Here is a 14,224-nt window from a genome sequence, read left to right as displayed (position 1 = left end):
TAGAGAAGATCTGTGTGGAGGAGTGGCCCAAAATCCCTCCTGCAGTGTGTGCAAACCTGGTGAAAAACTACAGGAAACGTTTGACCTCTGTAATTGCAAACAAAGGCTACTGTACCAAATTTTAACATTGATTTTCTCAGGTGTTCAAATACTTATTTGCAGCTGTATCATACAAATAAATTGTTAAAAAATCATATATTGTGATTTCTGGCACAGTGGACATGCACCTACGATGACAATTTCAGACCCCTCCATGATTTCTAAGTGGGAGAACTTGCAAAATAGTAGGGTGTTCAAATGCTTATTTTCCTCACTGTATATATATATATATATATATATATATACACACACACACATGCATTTGTATATATATATATATATATATATACAATATATACATGGCATGCAAATATTTCTTAAATATATACATGTGTATCCAAATATACATAATAATTAGACAAGCTACACACACATATAATGTGTAAACACAAAGTTTTATATTGGATGCGATTAATCGATTTGACAGCACTAAAAATATATATAAATATTTATATATAACATTTTTAAAACGATTTATTTATCAACAGCAATTTATGAATAACATCAGGGCGAGTAAATCATTTTCTTTTTTTGTGGCTAAAACCAATTCTGGCAAATAATTTGGTCTTGATTGTATCTTAAAGTCAGTGTGTGATGGTCCCAGAAGACGCTCATGGATTTTGGTGTGTTTAATCTTGATTGTGCCAGTTGATAACACCATGGTGGAATTAGGAAGTCATTTAGGCTGTAGATGGGGCACACCCTTCACCTCACTCTAATCACGTCTTCTACTCTGGATTTGGTTTCTCGGCTGTTCCTTGTTCTGCCTGGTCTTCTCCTCCTTGAGCTCTGTATCTCCCTCTCCATCTCAATGAGTCTTTTGTGAATTCTGTGCTTCTCACTTCTGTTTACTTTGGCTAAGATCTGCTTTATTTTCTGTATCTCTCCTGCTCTCGCTCTTTTTCATTGCCCAAGGGTCTGTTTTTTTGTGCACAGGAAGCCGTTAAGCTTGCGTTGGAGAGTCACTCCGATAGTGACAATTACCCTGGATGCAGGGCCTTGTTATAAAAACAGTTTGGATGCCACACACAGAGCTCTGACATTCCATGTGGACTTTGTCTTATCCCTTATAAAATCTCCTCAAGGAGGGCTCTTTTTTTGAAACCCACATCCCTTTCTTTGGAGGAGGAATGTGGCTTCCACCCAACGGACACTTACAACTTGTGTCCATGTCTAAATCTCAGGCCCATTTAAAGGCATGATGAGGCAACTTCAGTCTTGAATATGTTTTTATATAAACTGTTAAATCTATGTTTATTATTTCCTGAAAGAAGTCTCTCGTTAAACTGGTTTCTTAGAGCCCGGCTGGAGTTGCTATGGGCAGAGAGCATCTGTAAGGCATAGAGGGTCTCATTTGCTCTGTCAAGAGCTATTAAATTGATTCATTCAAAGAGTCTCTCTACTTCATAGATTGTACACAAACTGAATACAAATATACCCTATTTAACATTCATTAGGCCAAGCTAGCTGCATGCTCGCCCACTCCTTCATGTCACAATCGATGTAAATCGAGCCAAAACAAGAACAGGAGGTTTGCATGAGTCACCGTGGAATACAATATGTGTCTTAATATATTTATATTAATACACATATTGATATTTAATGTTTGCCATATTTTTGCAACAGTCAACAACTGAATTTAGAATGAAAATTGTTCATGCCTGGTTTGAAAATAAAAAAAGTTTAGAAAGACTTTAAAGTTTTAATTTAGGTTTACATGGATGGATGGATGGAAGGATGGATGCTTCATACGGAGCCACTCCTTAGTTGCCCTGGCTGTGTGTTTCGGGTTGTTGTCATGCTGGAAGACCCAGCCACGACCCATCTTCAATGCTCTTACTGAGGGAAGGAGGTTGTTGGCCAAGATCTCACGATACATGGCCCCATCCATCCTCCCCTCAATACAGTGCAGTCGTCCTGTCCCCTTTGCAGAAAAGCATCCCCAAAGAATGATGTTTCCACCTCCATGCTTCACGGTTTGGATGGTGTTCTTGGGGTTGTACTCATCCTTCTTCTTCCTCCAAACACAGCGAATGGAGTTTAGACCAAAAAAGCTCTATTTTTGTCTCATCAGACCACATGACCTTCTCCCATTCCTCCTCTAAATCATCCAGATGGTCAATCAAAAATGGTCATTGGCAAACTTCAGACGGGCCTGGACATGCGCTGGCTTGAGGAGGGGGACCTTGCGTGCGCTGCAGGATTTTAATCCTTGATGGCGTAGTGTGTTACGAATGGTTTTCTTTGAGACTGTGGTCCCAGCTCTCTTCAGGTCATTGACTAGGTCCTGCGGTGTAGTTCTGGGCTGATTCCTCACCTTCCTAATGATCATTGATGCCCCACAAGGTGAGATCTTGGATGGTGCCCCAGACCGAGGGAGATTGACCGTCATCTTGAACTTCTTCCATTTTCTAATAATTGCGCCAACAGTTGTTGGCTTCTCACCAAGCTGCTTGCCTATTGTCCTTTAGCCCATCCCAGCCTTGTGCAGGTCTACAATTTTATCCCTGATGTCCTTACACAGCTCTCTGGTCTTGGCCATTGTGGAGAGGTTGGAGTCTGTTTGATTGAGTGTGTGGACAGGTGTCTTTTATACAGGTAACGAGTTCAAACAGGTGCAGTTAATACAGGTAATGAGTGGAGAACAGGAGGGCTTCTTAAAGAAAAACTAACAGGTCTGTGAGAGCAGGAATAAATTATTTAAAAATCTTACAGTGTGATTTTCTGGATTTTTGTTTTTTAAATTCCGTCCCTCACAGTTGAAGAGTACCTATGATAAAAGTTACAGACCTCTACATGCTTTGTAAGTAGGAAAACCTGCAAAATCGGCAGTGTATCAAATTCTTGTTCTCCCCACTGTAGATAGATACTTTTTTTTTTTTAGCATAACCCATAGTTGTAATATTTCTTTGTGTAGCCCATCTCTGGTTTGCTATCCCTATCCAAGTTCCGTTTTCCATTCCATTGAGAAGTGAATCTGAACTGTCACAGATAGAGAGAGCTCAGGGGATGGTGGTGAAGAATAGTGTTTAACATATCCAGGGAAGGAGTATCCAGGCAGTGCAGTGTGTTCTGGCTTTAATTATGATGAATGAGAAAGTCTCTCCTTATGGGAGTGCAGGGAGCCGCTGGGGAACGGGGTGGAAGGAATCCTCCACTCAAGGGCTTCTTTTAGATCTTTTCTTTCCTCTCTTGGGTTTTTCTGCTGCATCAGGAAATTTCCATTCTCAGAAATGTTCTCTACCTTCCTCATCCATCACACCTGCTCTTGGCCCCGGTCTCATGTAAACCCGGAGCCGGTACAGCCACATGGGGGGATGGGGGGGGGGTGATTGCGTCCCGGCCTGCTGTTGAAACACATGAAATGAGACATCCATAAAATTACACGTGCTGGATATTGATTTCACACACGCACAGGGACGTACTTGGCAATCCGTCATATGCTATAATTGTGCTCACGGCATTCTAATATGCTTGGATAAATCACTAAAATCCCTAGAAATCACTAGAATTATATTTTTCTGCAATATTAAGGTTCCTAGCTTTAGTATTTGCAATAACATACTAAGATATTATATATCACATTTATCTTCTCAAGACTTCAGATTCATGAAATATGATAATCTCTTGATAATCTGCCTCGTTGTTTCTGTCAGATAACACTTGATTAGTGTTATCTGACATTTATGTGCCTGGACTTATAATATAGAGAATATAGTTATGTTAACAAGATGGCATCATGAAATGGAGCATATCAAGACTAGCATGTGCAGGACTTGGCTCTTGTAATACACAATGCGTGGAATCCATTTAAGGCATTAAAAATGATTTTATGGGTCACATTTATTTATTATTTATTTTATTTATTTATTTATTATTTTATTTATTTATGTTAATTAATTAGTTTATTAATTTTTAGCCAGTTGAATAATATCAACTGGGATATAAATACCCCGGGAAAGCAAATTTTAGTAGGCAACCATGCCAAAAACCCCCACAAATATTACCCCCCACATGCGATTTTTACCGGAGAAGCCCCCCTGAAACGCGATTGGGCTTGTTTTGGGCTAGTTTTTAGTAGCAATTGGGCGGGTTTTGTTGTGAAAACCTGGCAACCCTGTGTGTGTGTCATATACTTTTAAGAATAGTCTACATTTATTTTTGAAGTCTAACACCTCACACATCTCGTAACCCAAGGTAATGGTAACTCAGATTTCTAATTTATCAAAAATATTAATACTGTTAAAAAAGATGGGATAGAGTAATTGTATACCTTTTGTCCATATAAAAAGGTACTGGGAGAAAATTCTCTTAGAGTGCATTATTTGTAACCGGAGAACTTGGACAGAAGACTTACAATGTGGCCGGCTATCTGCTGATCTTTGATTAACCTTTATCTGGCTGATATCAGTAATGCGAAGACTTTTAATTTAGCTCTACAAAGCCATATAGACCAGCAAAAGGAGTATGAAGGTCGAAGTCAATGTCACACAGGATGGATGGATGGATGTGTGCATTACATTTGGACAAATGTAACAAAGGGCTACTATCAGAGAGTGGAGAGAGAGGAGAAGTACAGTAAATGAGGGAGAGAATGGAAGGAGGGATGATGGGAGGATGGGCAGAGAGGTGCAATCTGTGCTGTTGGCACTGCTGGTATTTAATGCTCCTTCTTCTCATTCCTGCACAACAGATGGCAAATCAGCCGTGGGTTCCCAAGTGGTCTGACTAGCTGTGAGCAGGGCTGGGTCGTTTCAGTGCTGCCATGAGGATAGAATTGCCATTTAGCTCATGGAAAACAAACATTCATTGAAGATTAATTGAAGTCCATATTGTACACATTCACTGCATTCAGGATTTTAGCACCAATTGCATCATATAGTTTTATATGACATCTTTTTTGAATTTTTTTCTACTGTACCTTTAAGACTTTTAAATTACCTGTCATGATTGCCTAACCTCTGCGTACCTGTGAAGTTCACACTGTTTCTGGATTCTTATTAGATTAATTTGCTCATGATTCTGACTTCAAAACACCCATTTTTGCAGCTTAGCTTCCATAATCATTCTGGCATGAGGAGGGAGATTTGCATGATCAGATTTAGATTATGGCTGTTATGTCATCAGATCATCGCGTGTACCAAATGAGCAGGATTTAGCTTTGTGTAGTAGTCAATATAAGCCTAATCCAATCATTAATAATGCCTAAAAGCTTTTTAATATTTCTCATATTGTCATCTGTACTAAGCCTTCTAGATTGACCCGTTATTCTGTAACATTGTTTATGATAACCATTGTTATATAAATCATCTTTTGTTGGCAGAGGATCAATATTGTATCCATTATTAGCTGCTCATTATCAGGTTTATTAATGGTTTATGGTTATTCCCATGACATTTCATTCCATACGTTTACTCCAGCAGCTCCTGCAGTTGTCAAATACAAACCCACCTACTGTAAATCCAGTGCTCGGTCACATGGATGTCTGCCCGGACCAATACAGCGTTGAAGAACTGTAACGAGTCCAGACGCTGCTAAATATACCTGTCAGTCATGTGCTATCATGGAGTATTTTAAGACGCTGTGCGTTTTGCCACCATACCTGCAGCCAGACAGAAATAACACGTACGAGGCTGTGAAGACACCATGAGCCTTTGGCTTGTGAACAGCTCAGTTTAGACTCTCTCTTTCTCCGAGGTGTGAAAGTCACTGTTGGTACTGGTAGGCTTGTTTGCAGATGCAAGTGGCAACGGGTCTTTAATTGAGTTCATTTGGTGTTTCTTCAACTTCTGCCACTTTTATGTCCCAGGGGTTAAACTGTATTACATTTGTTGGTTATTTTTTGTAAAAGTAGTCATTTTAATGAAGATTTGTCTCAAAAACTGTTCCTTCATTACATGCATCATTGTATTATATTATAAAATAAATTGCATTGTATTATATAATGTATACTATTGTAAAAATTAGTTATGCATAATTAGTATGTATCAAATCTAATCATAATAATAATGTAATGTATGGCTAAAATATGTATATAATATGGCTATAATATGTATATTCATCATTATATTAGTTATATAATATATAATATTATGCACACTAGATTTTATTATTATTAATAATAATAATAATATGCATAAAATGTAATAACAGTGTCTTGAAGAGCATGCTTGCGATTTGAAAAATTTTAGAAAAATAATTTGTTGGCAGACTATTTTTATTGTGTGTCATTTCCAATCAAGTACTTTTGTCAAAACATGCAAAAAGTGTGAAAATATTATGTAATTTTTCTGTTTAGGATACACAAAAATTGTAGCAGTGAAATTAGCCTTAGCAAAACCAAAGTGATTTTATTTCAAAATGCTAAAAATGTCTTTTATATCACAGAATGTTATTAAAGGCACAATATGTAAGATTTTTGGATTAAAATAAAATAAAAAAAACACTAGAACAATGTTATATATTTTGTTGTACTTACATTATCCCAAATGTTTCCTGGTTATTTTAACCAGGACACGAACCGTCCATGCAATGCATCGCCTATCAATGACACATACTTACGTTACCCTCGATTTCTGGTTTTATTTTGTAGAAACCATGGAAACTCCAAAGACGTTTTAATATATTATGTGTTTTATTAGACAGGTGAGCAACTGTCTGGATACATTCATCGACAGAAAACTAATCTTTGTTATATAGCTCAACACAGTCTTATTGTTTAAATCTCGTTTTCTTGATTTACCGCGAGTACTAGGGATGCCACAATTCTCAATTTAATATTGAACCGTTCAGTACAGCATTCACAGTTCAATACGCGCTTATGAATTGCGTTTTTTTCGTTTTGCATTGAATTAATTATTGTTCTACACATTCTATCATTTACCTCAATCCCAATATACTAAACAACGCGACATACATTCACATCACACGTTAGTGGTAGAGTTATACTCACAGAACACAATAGTTATTCACAATCACGAAAGTTCATTATTTGCATGCGTTTTAAAGCCTTGCCGGTTAAACATTTCATTCGCGTGCTTATGCACGGTTTTAACATGCGCTTTTCTGAGCGCGCGCACTAAACGCCTGTCAAACACGTGATTACTGGACTAAGTAGTCGTCTTACTGCGCTAATACTGTCAAATACACACAAGGTTGACATAAACACAGTCGGTTATGTCTAAAGTGAAAGTAAAATCGGCGTGTGTCTGTATATTAGATGCGTGCAGGTCTTAAATTGACAGCAGCGCAGCCTAGAACATGCTGCCGCTTGTCCTTAAAGGGACAGTTCACCTCTAAAATGATGTCATTATTTACTCACTCTAGTGTTGTTCCACACCTGTATTCATTTCTCCTGTTGAACACAGACAGTTGAATACCAGACAGTTGATGGTAGCCATTGACTTCCATATTATTATATCCTACAATGGGGACCAGCAACTGTTTGGTTTCCAACATTCTTCAAAATATATTTTATGTCCAACAGAAGAAAGAACTTTATTCAGGTTTAAAACAACTTGAGCGCGAGTAATCGATGACAGAATTTAAATTTTTGAGTGAACTATCCCTTTAATGTTAATAAAACAAAAGACAAAGAGAAAATCACTCACTGCTCTTGACTGACAAACTAATACAGTAGCTTTAATCAATGTATATTTTATAGTGAAGTCTATGTAGTCTTTTATTTTTACATTTATTCGTGCAATTTCATACTTAAATGCTGCTGTACAGCTCTGAGCTGCCAGTGTAAATCTTTATATATATTTATTTTATATTATACTATACTATACACTAGGAATGTGTACAATGTTTTTTTTTAAGTAAAGTTTTAGTTTAAGTAAGGTTTTTTAAATCTTTTAAGTAAAATAAAAAAAGAGAATTGCAATAAAAAAGTATTTTTTCTCCTAACTTGCTGTTCCTGTCGCTTAAGAATAGAATAGCAAAAAACTGATGTGACAAGCCATCAGAACCGAACCGAAAACCGTGGTTAAAAAACCGAGGTATGTTTTACCATGCCTAATATCGAACTAGCTTACTGCAGTGTGCAAAAAAGTGTCTCATAGTAGCCACAGAGCGAACACACAGATTAGCATTATAGCATAACTTTCAACACGCTCAAATGTATCTAATATGATAAAACATTGCTGTGTCACCTCACATACGCATGACTGGAAGAAGCGGAAGCGGTCGTCTGCGGCATAATAAAAACTGCGAAATCAAGGCGTCATCAAGCTATGCAAGTTTTGGTATGAAAAATTACATATTGTGGCTTTAAACACAATGTATTTGGTGGAAATTGCAATGTTGGAAATGTTCATCAAAAACGTTTTTTTTTTCTTCTTTATTTAAGAATTGTCTTGTGATGCATAGTATATAATGTCCACTGCTGGACATTTTTTGTGACAAATGCACAGATCTGGGTTTTCTCACTGTCCTTCCAAGCTTATCTGAGTGATACTTTCCTGCATTTGTGAAGCATTCTGGGTAAACACACAGTTGGTTCACTGTACAGCAGAGCTCATCCTCCTCAGGGACACGTGTGTCCTTATTTGGGGCGAAACGACTCCGGCCCACAGCAACAGCATTGCCCTCGCCATCTATTTACAGCTGGGGCAGGGGAGGGTGTTCGGATTATTTCCAAATCTTTCTGAGTGGGTCTGGCTGAATGCTTGTTTAAGAAAGCCAGCCGTGCTGTAGTCCCTTCACAGCACAATTTATCAGGGCTGTTTCTCATGACTCACGTCTAAGCTGAGTTGTTTATCTGAAGGCCTGGCAGAATCTGTGCTAAACTTACTCACCGCCACTGCGTGACCTGGGACACTTTCCAGACACGTCTGCGTGGAGCTACCGCTGCTGTAGTTCAGACACAAATAGAATGCGTTTTCACCCCTTATCCCATGCATACAAGAGCCATGGGGGACATATAATACCAAATTGCATTCTGTAAATAAAGCCATTGGCTCTTATTTAGTTTGTTGTTTTGCACATTGTTTTTAATTTCCATGTTTGCTTGCATACAGATCTCTCAAATGGTGTCGGAGGGCAACCGGGAGGGTCTAAACGAAGCCGCACTCAACCGCTACAATGCTGACCGCCCGACTGCATACAGCAACCCTGCTGCTCCACCTCCTGCCCCAGTAACCACAGCGCCCTCCAGTGGCACCTCTGCTGCTGCCTCCTTCTTTGCCAGGTAAGACTCTGGGTAGGATGTCACATGACCTCACTATGTTGTATGCTTAGATCAGCGGGTTGCGTTTGGTTACAATTCTGCGATCATCCAATTTCTAAATACTGTCAGAGTACGTACTTCATTTGATGAAAACATATTTGACTGTTAATCATGTATGTTCTGTAAGTATGCAAGGGTGCTGTACAAACTGGACATTGACATTTTACCTATGGCATCTTTGTTGCTATTACGCTTCATGGGATATTGAAGTGTCCACTGGATGCATACTTGAGAATAGCAGATTATGCATTTTTGGCAACCCAGGCTTATTAGAAAAACTTTTTTTTTTGTTGAAAATTCACTGCAGTTTCCAGATGAAATGAACACTAGTGACAGAAAACCACAAACAATTTAAAAATGATGATTATGGGGGTAGATTACCGATTAATAAACACTTATTTTTTGTGCTGTTCCTTGCACTATACTGTGTTATGACCTCGAAATGATTTTACCACAGTGCGTGATTTGTTAATGAATACATTTTTACATTTGCATCACATAATCAGCTCCATATGTAAGGCTTTTGTGACATGTTTCAGTCCTCGGCTATGACTACTTCACCCAACAGTTCTGTGTATCACTACACAACACCCTTAGCAACCACTCTTAGAAACGTAAACATATGTTTGTTCTCATTTGTATTGTTCATTGAAGCTGTAGAGGAGTATCGTGAGAGAGAGATCGAGTGAGCGAGTGTACCTGCATTTAGATAAAACATTTTCCTTCAGGTCAGTCCTATGTTCATAGTAAAAATCTGTTTGAATGTCCGCTGCGACATCTTGTCCTTTTAACAGTGGGGTTTTCCCAAGCCTGACACCAGACCACTGGGGAATTCAAATGACTACAGCAGATCTATGTATTTATTCACTAATGCAAAGAATCTCGGGACTAATAATATATTTGGGTACAGCCTTGCCTGACACTAACAGCGCTGTCAGTTACGTCTTGCTCAAACAAGTTTCAGTCCTTTCAATATACACTATATTGCCAAAAGTTTTGGGACGCCTGCCTTTACATGCACATGAACTTTGATGACATCCTATTTTTAATCCATAGGGTTTAATATGGAGTTGGCCCACCCTTTGCAGCTATACCAGCTTCAACTCTTCTGGGAAGGCTTTCCACAAGGTTTAGGAGTGTGTTTATGACCATTCTTCTAGAAGCGCATTTGTGAGGTCAGGCACTGATGTTGGACGAGAAGGCCTGGCTCACAGTCGCGGCTCTAATTCATCCCAAAGGTGTTCTATCGGGTTGAGGTCAGGACTCTGTGCAGGCCAGTCAAGTTCCTTCACACCAAACTCGCTCATCCATGTTTTTATGGACCTTGCTTTGTGCACTGGTGCGCAGTTATGTTGGAACAGGAAGGGGCCATCCCCAAACTATTCCCACAAAGTTGGGAGCATGAAATTGTCCAAAATGTCTTGGTATGCTGAAGCATTAAGAGTTCATTTCACTGCAACTAAGGGGCCAAGCCCAACCCCTGAAAAACAACCCCACACCATAATCTCCCCTCCACCGAACTTTACACATGGCACAATGCAGTCAGGCAAGTACCGTTCTCCTGGCAACTGCCAAACCCAGACTTGTCCATTGGATTGCCAGACAGAGAAGCGTGATTGGTCACTCCAGAGAACACGTCTCCACTGCTCTAGAGTCCAGTGGCGGCGTGCTTTACACCATTGCATCCGACGCTTTGCATTGCACTTGGTGATGTAAGGCTTGGATGCAGCTGCTCGGCCATGGAAACCCTTTCCATGAAGCTCTCTACGCACTGTTCTTGAGCTAATCTAAAGGCCACACGAAGTTTGGAGGTTTGTAGCTATTGACCCTGTAGAAAGTTGCCGACTTCTGCGCACTTCGTGGCTGAGTTGCTTTTGTTCCCATTTGCTTCCACTTTGTTATGATACCACTAACAGTTGACCGTGGAATATTTAGTAGTGAGGACATTCCACAAATGTTCTTATTGCACAGGTGGCAACCTATCACGATACCACGCTTGAATTCACTGAGCTCCTGAGAGCGACCCATTCTTTCACAAATGTTTGTAGAAGCGTCTGCATGCCTAGTGCTTGATTTTATACACCTGTGGCATTGGAAGTGATTGAACTCCCAAATTCAATTATTTGAACTGGTGTCCCAATACTTTTGGCAATATAGTGTAAAAGTCTTTGTTACTGACTGACTCCCTCATAAAGAGTCGCCATCTAATGGTGTAATAATGTAACTTCTGTTGCTTTTCACGGTCAGGGACTATTTTTTTTTCAGCGGAAGGAAGGCTTTCAGTGATTTTACTTCATGAATGTTGCATTGATAGATATTTTTTTGGCTTTAATATTTGTATTGTGTGGTAACTGTACTTGGGGCTAGTGAATAAGTCACGATACAGTACAGCACTCTGCTTTGCGTCGTGCCTAACAACGCCCTTCAGCCGTGACTTATTCATACAGCACAGCCTCTCATACCTTATTGTTTACGTAAACTTGCTCTGTAACAGCATTACACTTGTGATGCGGAGCGATCGTCTATGTGTCCAATTAAATATTTCATTAATGATAAAAGAGCTCAAAGACTTGTAGCATCAAGCTAAAATGGCATGGGTCATGTTTGATTTCGTTAACACTATCGGTTAGATTTAGGGTCGGTTTACTGAAGGAGTAAGGTTCATTTTAAAGGTGATAGAGCATTAACCATTTAGTTTCACTTCCGAGCTGCAGCGATTTGTACAACAACCATTGTAATAAATGTTGCCAGATATACTTTTAACTGCTTCGGATAAAACTGAACACACTTCAAACAACACTCACTGGACATTTCATTTTGAAAGTGTCATGAAATATACAATAACAACATAATATCATTTTGCAAAATGTTTGCACTGGCACGTTTTTTCCAATGATCATGGGTTGGTATTTGATGAGCAGTTTTTGACACTGTATAATAAGGAAGTATGCATATATTTAAACGTAAGTTTTGGCAGTTTGGCAAATTAAATGAATTTGTTCTGATGAAAATGCTCCATGTAGTATGAATGCTAAATAAAGTTGCTCAGCTACTGTGACGCTTAGTCATGAGATGTTTGATCTGCTTTAATGAATTCTTCCTCCTATAAGACAGCAATCTTAAGAAATGACAGCTTCCCTTGAGCAAGTTGCACTTCTTTAGCATTTTGCTCTCAAATCTGAATATCTGATGAGCTTGCCGGCCATCTGCACAGTAAACACTCTGTCTGTCATTTCTCAGTCATAGAAGAGGTGTAGTGGGACTCAGGGTCTAACACCGAGAGTGTTTGCATGTCCTCTCGTGCTTGATCCTTCACTCGCACTCATCATCACAGCTGTCTGTTGTCAACAGGACATTTCTCACAAATGCAAACATACTTGCACAAATGCACAGGCAATGGCAGGTGTTGTCACGTTAATGGTGTCATATGAGATGGTCTGATCACCGATTGACTTTTTCCCATAGCTGTCTCCCTGTAAAGAATAGTTGGATCTAGTGAGGAAGTCCATTTGCCACTGTTATGATTGTGTCTATTGTCTTTTGAAACAAGCATTATGTCATACTATGGGAAAGACATCCCCTTTCCCGATTCGTGCTCTGGTCTCTGTCGCCCGGTGGGGCCGTGGGAGGGGGCGAGGACATAGATCATGGGGTTTTATCAGAGCTGGAGTCGAGGAGGAGAGCGCTGCAAGATAGTGGGAGACGAATGGCTTATGTGAAACCTCAAAACCTCTCGTTTTCGTGAGAGCCTCTAATAAATCAGGCCTTCTACAGCAGCCAGAGTTTTAGTATTTTTTGTATCAGAAGGCTACAGTGGTGGTGCACCATGATTGTATCTCCTTCTCCCCCATCTTCCTCTTTGTGCCCATTGCTTAGATGCCAGAAAACAGGCCACTTGTTTATAAAATCCGACCTTTCAATTAAAGGAGTAGCTCACGCCAAAAGGAAATTCAGTAAATAATGAATAATGAATGAAACTCAGAGTGTTTGGCATAGTAATGGATATAACAATGTTAACATGTTCGGTCTGCTGCTGCCGTTGGTTAGATCAAGTACGGGACTTTCTACTGCCAATACACACACAACACGCTGCTGTGAGCAAGTAAGACATGCTGCTGTACAATATAGCGTACATGAATTACCTGTGGCAGATCTATACAGGTGGAGCTGGGGAAGGTGAAGGGTTTCTGCACGGGTCCGATTTTGTAAATTCGCACCCGCCCGTACCCGCAGTGCTTAAAACCGCATCCGATCCGTTTTCCGACAGCAGCACTAATTAAAATCCACACCCGATCCGACCCACTTAAAATAGAACCGGCACCCGAAATAAAATCAGTTTAGCATATCACATTATAGACACACTTGTTTATGCCAGCATATAGAAGTTATTACACAACCATTAACACAAGGACAACTTCAGCCAAAGCTGTCAAAAGGCTACATCATGAAGAACATGGTTATGTGTCCTTATCATCTCTATGAGGCATCTTCAGTTCTGTCCCCTTTGAAAAATATTGTTCGATAGAACAGCTTGTGCTTGGTTTGTTAACACAGTTATCTGCGTGCTTCCTCAGCGATGAAGTTCCACATTTGCGGCTATCCAATATGATCTTTTCTTCAACTCCTCAGGATCCATCTCGACGACTGCAGTGCAGGCAGATCGCGCGGGCGCGATTGTCATTCTCCTGGGAGGGCACGCGATCAAATAAACAAATTGAAATTATTTTATCAACTTGAAATACAGGCAAGGCATATTTTTGTAGATGTGTTCCTAAAAATATGCATATATTTTTTAGGAACACATCTACAACATGCATATATTTTTACGTTTTAAACCCGTGTTTAGACCCGTGTTTCTCCCTTGTCCGACCCGACCCGCACCCGTATCCGACACAG

At 39.6% G+C, this 14,224-nt stretch overlaps 1 protein-coding gene across 3 annotated transcripts in view; it reads left to right on the top strand.

The window, feature by feature from the left end:
- The window catches only part of kif26ba (kinesin family member 26Ba), a 140,377-nt gene that overhangs the window by 64,852 nt on the left and 61,301 nt on the right, over positions 1-14,224 (top strand). For all 3 annotated transcript variants that reach the window (XM_079832268.1, XM_079832269.1, XM_079832267.1), the window contains exon 4: positions 9,120-9,289. In XM_079832268.1, coding sequence (XP_079688394.1) covers positions 9,120-9,289 — 170 coding nt within the window. The remainder of the gene's footprint in view (positions 1-9,119; positions 9,290-14,224) is intronic.

Source organism: Gobio gobio (genome assembly GCF_949357685.1).
Source record: "Gobio gobio genome assembly, chromosome: 13".
Taxonomy (NCBI): domain Eukaryota; kingdom Metazoa; phylum Chordata; class Actinopteri; order Cypriniformes; family Gobionidae; genus Gobio; species Gobio gobio.
This window is presented reverse-complemented; position numbering and strand designations above follow the sequence as displayed.